General features: G+C 41.7%; 1 protein-coding gene across 1 annotated transcript in view; it reads right to left on the bottom strand.

Annotated features, from left to right (window-relative positions):
• Positions 1–6: 6 nt before the first annotated feature.
• The window catches only part of FAM120C (family with sequence similarity 120 member C), a gene marked incomplete at its 5' end in the record, with an annotated part of 81,390 nt that continues 73,690 nt past the window's right edge, over positions 7–7,706 (bottom strand). Inside the window, 4 exons of the mRNA XM_077748135.1 lie at positions 7–804; positions 4,047–4,104; positions 4,469–4,607; positions 7,449–7,650. Of these exons, the coding sequence (XP_077604261.1) occupies positions 550–804; positions 4,047–4,104; positions 4,469–4,607; positions 7,449–7,650 (654 nt within the window). The remainder of the gene's footprint in view (positions 805–4,046; positions 4,105–4,468; positions 4,608–7,448; positions 7,651–7,706) is intronic.

The raw sequence follows: 7,706 nt of genomic DNA, 5'->3' as shown, positions 1-7,706 counted from the left end.
CACGGTTAGAGGTGGTGGTACAAAATCCTGGGTTAGGTGAATGGTGGGAAAGAATGAGAGGAAGGCAGATACTGATTATATACCTAGGTCTCACTACTTCAAAGAGAAAAAAGCAAGGTAGGAAGCCACAGACAGCAGTCCCTACCATCCCACGAGTTTTGTAAATGAGTAATTTGATGAAGACTCAGAAAACCAAAGCTGGAACTTTTCTATATGGCCTTGCACGATGATACCAGATTTCTGACAGACACTGCCTTACTACACTCCCAGGGGAGGCAAAGAGAATACTGGCATTACATATTCTACTTGAGAATAGGACCTAGTCCTGTTGCCATTCATCTTTGACCAGAGCTTCCCCAGAAGCAGACCATGAAGTCTGGAGGTCCAGAAAAAGACAGGGAAAGGGAAGAGATGAATACGATAGGATGTTCCAACAAAATCTTGGATAAATCTAGGGTAAGCATCTATGTCTTCCTCTAACTTGGGCCCACAATCAGAAAAGTATAGGTTTTCCTCTCTTCCTGATCTGCTGAAGCCATCTTCTGCTCATTATTCCTCCTTCTGTTGTGCCACAGTTCCTAGCTTTTGCTCTCGTAAGCGGCTCTTCTCCCCATTCTTTGCGGGGAAGTAGCGGTTACCATTAGTACACACGTTGCTGTCTCTGGATAAGGCACACTGTGATGGAGCTGGAAGATGATGATCACTCTTCTCTTCCTTGATCAATGTGCCATTGTTTCCATTTACCTGTGAGTGGGACCGACCCTGATGAGGCTCCAGGGATTTAGAAACTCCATCTGAAGTGCTCTGTCAAAAACAGACATAGTCATTGGAAATGATAATCTCAGACTGTCTGACAGTTCCCAAGCATGTTCGTAAGCTAGCCTGCAGAAGCTGCTTCAGTTCTTTAAAAACATTAGAAAGCCCAAAGCTTGTAAACGCCTAGTAAAGTGTGCTCTGATAACTGTCATGAGAACTTAGGGTTACCACAGATAGATTTGACCAAATCTCAATGTCTAAGAGGACAACATAATGACATAGCTATTATTTATAAAGCTTTACAATGTATTTTTCTTTTTTTAATGTTTTTATTTATTATTGAGAGACAGAGAGAGACAGAGCATGAGCATGGGAGGGGCAGAGAGAGGGGGAAACACAGAATCTGAAGGAGTATCCAGGCTATGAGCTGTTAGCACAGAGCCCAACGCGGGGCTTAAACTCACAAACCGTGAGATCATGACCTGAGCTGAAGTTGAACCCTTAACCGAGTGAGCCACTCAGGTGCCCCTACAATGTATTTTTCTAATATTAGTCGGAACCCTAAATGGTAGATATGCCCCATTTATGGATGAGGAAGCTGAGGCTCAGAAAGATTAAAGTAACTTGCTCAAGGACACTCAGATAGAAAGTAGTGGGGGGGGGCACTTGGGTGGCTCACTTGGTTAAGTGTCTGACCCCTGATTTGCACTCAGGTCATGATCTCATGGTTCGTGAGATGGAGCCCTATATCAGTCTCCACACTGACAGCGAAGAGCCTGTTTGGGATTCTCTCTCTCCCTCTCTCTTTCCCCCTCCCCTGCTCTCTCTCAAAATAAATAAATAAGCTTTAAAAAAAGAAAGAAAATAAACTAGTGGGGCCAGGATTCCATGCCAGGTGGGTCAACCTCTAAAGTCTGTTCTCTTAACTGCCATGCAATACCATCCAATGCTGACAATTGGACATGTAAATGAAAGGAGAGGAAAACAAACCAGAAGATCTAGGTGCACTATTTCATAACTTTCAGAATCTTTCATAACTAAAAACAGTCACCTGTTTTTCTTTGAATTCCAGGAATGTGACTGCTATTGAACTGCTAATGACATGAACTGCATTACCTTGCAGTGCGGTGCTGGTGCTGTCTCTCCATGAATGTTATTAGGAAAATAGCAGCTTCTGATTGCTAAGTGGTTGGGCCTGCCAGGTACTCTGCCGTTCATTTTATGGATAAGATAAATGTGGCTCAAGAAAGTAAAATGATTTGCCCAAGGTCACTGGCATGCCTAGACTTGCATCCAAGTCTATTTGACTCCAAAGAGTCATTCTTTCCATTAAGATACAATACATAATGGAAATCTAATACCTGTTGAAGTTGTGGTCAATTATAAGCAAGAACTATTAATTTTTATTGAGTACTTCCCATTTTACAGGCTCTGTGATAAACACTTCACATCTATCATGTCATTTAATACTCATATAACTGTGAGGTAGATGCCGATTTCTCCAATTTACAGATGAGGAAACTAGAGCACAGAAAAGTTAAGTTACTTGGTTAAAGTCACAGAGCTGGTAAGTGGCCGAGCCAGATTCAAAGCTAGAACATGTGGCTCCAAAAATTGACAATCTGGGCACTACTCAAGAACCTGGAAATAAGATGAAACTAGTGAAAATCCACACAATGGATGGAATCAGTCGCCTGAGGGAGTCAGCAAAGAAATTAAAACATTGCTAGTGAGTGACTTAAGAATCTGAAAGTACACAATACTCCAGTGGCCTAGGAATAAACTCAAGAAGACAGGACTATAGGAGCACCTGGCTGGCTCTGCTGGAAGAGCATGTGACTCTTGATTTTGAGGTTTTGAGTCCAAGCCCCATGTTGGGTGCAGAGGTTTACTAATAAACAAACCAACCAACCAACAAAACAAAACAAAAACCTAAAAAAAGAAGATGAGACTATAATGTAAGCAGATTTAATAAGCTGGAATGATTATCTCCTACTCTGAAGCAGGGGTGACTGAACAGAAAAAGGAGAGTCATCAAGGCAATCAGCAGCAGCTCTGTCCAGGGACAATGCCTTAGCTAAAAACAAAGTCAACATGAGAGTTTCCTTGGCCAGGCTATCTCTGGAGTAGATAACATTATCCCCAGTAATCTTAGCAATGAGAAACTTATGATCATCCACGATCCCTTCTTTTCCCTTAGTTTCTTCATTTGTAAAAAATGTACATATTTCTTACATTCCTGTAAGGATTCAATGAGACACTCCATGTAAAGCATGTGATATACCTGGCACACTCAATAAGAACTCAATAAACTCCAGCTAATATTATTGTTTTGATTCCATGTCCCCAAGCAAATTTCTGACATCATGGCTTCCCTTTTCAGCTTACACTTAGAGAAAGAAAGCTCTGGTAGAAATGGTTAAGAGCATATGCATTAGAGTCAGCTAGACCTAAATCTGAATCTTGTCTCTGACAATTAGAGTTGTTGTATTGTAGTGGAATCAGGACAGCACAGGATTTTGGAATCGTCAGCTCAGGCTGGAATGGCAACTTGGATACTGACTTGATGGATGATCTGGGGCAAGATATTTCATACCTCTGAGCCTCAGTTTCCTCTTGTTTAAAATGGAGAATCCTGTGGTGCCTAGGTCGCTCATCCTAACTGTCTAACTCTTGATATGGGCTCAGGTCATGATATTTGGGAAGACGGATATGTCTAATGAACACCAGTGGAAACTGCTTTAAATTCAAGGTGTACATTAGAGGAAAGTTTAAGACCATTTTGACCATCAAGAGTAAGCAAAATGAATAAACTATTTGAAAAAAAAAATACAAAAACAGATTCAAAAAGAAAAAAAAAAGGGTAAGCAAAATGGCAACACCTCCTTCCTTCTCATATTCAGCAAAGGCCAAAGTCCAATTTTCTAAGCATCTCTGGTAGTCCCTCAGAAAGGCCTGAGCAGCTGGCAATCCTACTGTTAACTTCACTCTGGCCCCTTTTCTGGCTGTATGTAGCACATACTATGCTACGTGCAGGTGCTCAGGACACAGTACCTGGTTTCTATCCTGTAGCTTCACTCAGGGAGGAGGATGACACTGCAGCACTGTGGGAACAGCGTGGACAGGCTAACCCTCACTAACTCACAGCTAGAGAGCAATGGAATGAAATCAAATGCTGGGAGTAGCTAGGAAAGCTCACAGTTTTCCAGTCTGATCTGATCTTTTGCAAGTTAGCTGAAAAAACAAGAGGCATCAAACAGAAGGTAGATAATCTCATAAATGGTGCTTACTTGTTTATTTCCTTTTTTGTGTCCTTTGGATCCTCTACCAGTCTGTTCTTTTCCATGCCTATAGAAAGTGAGGGAAAAAGTGATCCTGAGGAACATACAGAGCCCACATTTTCACTTAATTACTCACCTCCTTTAGGAAGTTTGACCCTCTTAAGTTAGGTGACCCTGCTATGTTACCACTGTAAACCTTTAAGTCTCATTTCTATATTATACTAAATTGTCTGTGTCCCATGTCCTCCTCTAGGGCAAAAACTTTTTCAGCAAGGCAGGGCATTTAGTGTATGTTTGCTCAACTAAACTGAAAACTAGACATGGAAAGTTAGTCGATGCCTCTTACCTTAATGGAAGTATTCAATAAGTGGGCATTTTTCCACCGGCACCTTGATCGACACTAGCTCATACCAACCTATTGGAATACATACCCTTTTCCTGGCCCACCGACAGAAACCACCTGCATGCCAAAAGAGCCTCGGCCCCTGGAGGACCTGCTGCCAGCCCACTGGCCCACAACCATCCCAGCAATCTCCAGTTTTCCTCCTTGGGGAGGGATTGGATGGAGACCTGGGAAGATAGGAAAAAGGGAAGTAATGAATGCTAAGTGCAAGGTAGGATAATAAGTGGAAACAAAGATCCTACAGCACTTACTCTGCTTATTTCCATTTCTCTATGATAAAGACTCTGTCATAACAACAAAGGTTCACAGTGGAAACACATTTAGGAAAGGGTTTAATATCTATACATATCTACTTTATTTAAAAAAATTGTTTTAACGTTTATTTATTTTTGAGACAGAGAGAGACGGGGCGCCTGGGTGGCTTAGTCGGTTAAGCGTCCGACTTTCNTGAGCTGAAGTCAGACACCTAACTGACTGAGCCACCCAGGCGCCCCCACTTTATTTTTTTTAAATGTCTATTTTTCAGAGAGAGAGAGAGAGAGAGAGAGAGAGAGAGGGAAAGAGCAGGCGTGCACAAGTGCGTGCACACGTGGGGGAGGGGCAGAGAGAGAAGGAGAGACAGAATCCCAGGCAGGCTCTGTGCTGTTAGGCAGAGCCCAATGCCGGGCTTAAGCTCATAAACTGTTAAGATCATGGCCTGAGCCGAAATCAAGAGTAGGATGTTTAACAGATTGATCCACCCAGGTGCCCTGTGTACATATCCATTTTAGCAAGTAGGGTATGGATGATTCATTTTTTTTGCTACAGGGCCTGACACATAGTAGGTATTCAATAGTTGTTGAAAGAATGAATGTCCTAAAATCTAGTTATTAGAAAATTGTAAGCCAAATGCCACTTCTATTTTCCTTTCTTTTTCCTTTGCATTAAAGTTCAGTTGACACATTACATTAGTTTCAGGTGTATAACCAAGTGATTCAATAACTCTATAGTTATGCTCTACTCACCACAGTACAGCTATTATCTGTCACCATTCAATGCTATTACAATACCATTGACCCTATTCCCTATGCCGTGCCTTTCATTCCTATGACATACTCGTTCCATAACTCATTCCACTGCCTTTCACCCATTTTGCCCATCCCCCCCACCTTCCTTCCCTGAGGCAACCATAAGTTCATTCTCTATTTGCGGGTCTGGATTCTGCTTTTTGTTTATTCATTTGGACCAAAACCACTTTCCTTTTCCTTTTTAAGCTTTTATTCAATTTTCAGTTAGTTAATATTAAAGTGGGCCCAAACCACTTTTGATTCAAATATGTATCACTCCATAATGGAGGATCAGCCAAACCACCAAACTGAACATTAAATTATGAAACTAAACTGAAAGTAATTTATAATTAATAAGTAAGAATAGCAACAGTTGAAAATCAGAACCAATTCAAGACAAGATAGCATATCTCCTTAAAACAGGAAATTCCAACTCAGCGTGTATGAGCTCACAAGCACAGTAGAGCTTTGTAATGTGGCATAAAAGGATGCCTTCATAGAATCCACAGTTCTAGTAAACCTTTAATTTTAGTTTATGGAAAAAACCCAAATGCAAATAACCCTTCACTCATTTAGCAGGTTGTCAGTAAAGAGCCCTTCATTCATATAACAGTGGATGCCAGTCCTAAGAGGGCTAGAAAGACTTGCATTTGGGGATCTTATTGTGGCTTTTCAGGAGGCAGAAGGCTCTTATGAACCACCAGTAACTGGAGACTAGGCATCATTGGGAGCTGGTACAACAGCAAGGACCCCCCAAGAACTTAGCCTTAATTAAGGCTGTCTTCTGAGACACAATAAAATCAACATGCAAAGAATGAGAGCAAGGTCTGTAAAGTTAGCTTCGAGGAATGGACTGAACGGCTGGCTCCCTGGTTTATAAGACTTGATCATTACCTGACTAAACAGAGCAGACATCTACACTGCTCATCCAAGTAGAGCCTTGAAATAAATATGCATACTGAATTTTGTGACCTACTGAAATTTAAGACCAGCTTCCAGCTTTATTTTTTTTTTTTTAAGTTAGGCTTCACACCTGGGGTAGAGCCCAACATGGGGCTTGAACTCACGACCCTGAGGTCAAAACCCAAGCTAAGAATAGGGCACTTAACAGACTGAGCCACCCAGGCAACCCCCCACCCAGCTTTATTATTTTTAAAATGATGAGCAGTGGACAATAAACACCTTGAACCACAGCAATAACATTCCTGCCTGATCACAGAATCTTGATATTTCATGTCAAAATGTCCCTATTAAAAAATCCAGTTTCACCAAAGTTGTTTGAATTATTAGGATCAGTATCTGAGCTACCTAAGCATGACTGTGTATTCACCATTAAGCCACAGCTCAGGTGTCACCATAATTTATACTTATACTTGTGTGTGTCTATGTGTGTATTTGTTTTTCCCACTAAACTACAATCCCTTGGAGGGCATGGGCTGTGACTTATTTCTCTCCATGCTTCTGGAAATGTGTCAAGTCTGCCCCCAGAGTGAAAATGATACAAAATGGTACATCAGGCTCTGGTTTGTCTGTGGATACTGGTCATTTACTCTTACCTCCCATTGGTCTTTCTGGAAGCTCCTGTGTACATCTGTCTATGAGAAATGAGTGAGTTAACCAGCAACCATGATGATCCAATTCACCTGAGTTATAGTTCTGAAAACATAATAAAATGGCTCCTGGTTTCTACATCAGTTACTTCGTGAGTTTGATTGGTGACAGTCAAATCATTAGGGACCAACCACCTCTATGGCGCATGGTCTGGGAAGTCAGTGGACTTTCTTCCCTAGGCTATACCCTACCCTCTTAAGAAGCTCCTCTTCAAACTAGCCCAGTGTAGCACAGAAGGTAAATTAGATAAGATATATATGAAACTGCTGATTCTGTGACTGGCAATAACTACCGGATAGGTGATTATGAAATAGACTGAGGATGACAAATACATTATTCATAGGTACCAACCTGCGAATCCCCGGCTCCTTCCTTGAGGGGGAGGTGGCATTGAGCCCATGGCTCGGGAATAAAGTGAAACAGGGTAAAGAGGGGGCACCTGGGAAGGCACAAAAGTAGGTGATGGAAGTAGAGCAGAAGGTGGTGGATGGTTCATGTTGACTCCTTCAAGGATACTCTGTCTCATCTTTTCCACTTTGGTTGCCAGGTCAGCCTTCAAATGAAGAACAGAGTTAATAACAGCAGCTGCCTTTTTTTTTTTTCCAACGT

This window comes from Crocuta crocuta, unplaced genomic scaffold (genome assembly GCF_008692635.1).
Source record: "Crocuta crocuta isolate KB4526 unplaced genomic scaffold, BGI_CrCroc_1.0 scaffold1531, whole genome shotgun sequence".
Taxonomy (NCBI): Eukaryota; Metazoa; Chordata; class Mammalia; order Carnivora; family Hyaenidae; genus Crocuta; species Crocuta crocuta.
Note: the sequence above shows the minus strand (reverse complement) of the source record. Positions and strands in the feature narration are given on the sequence as shown.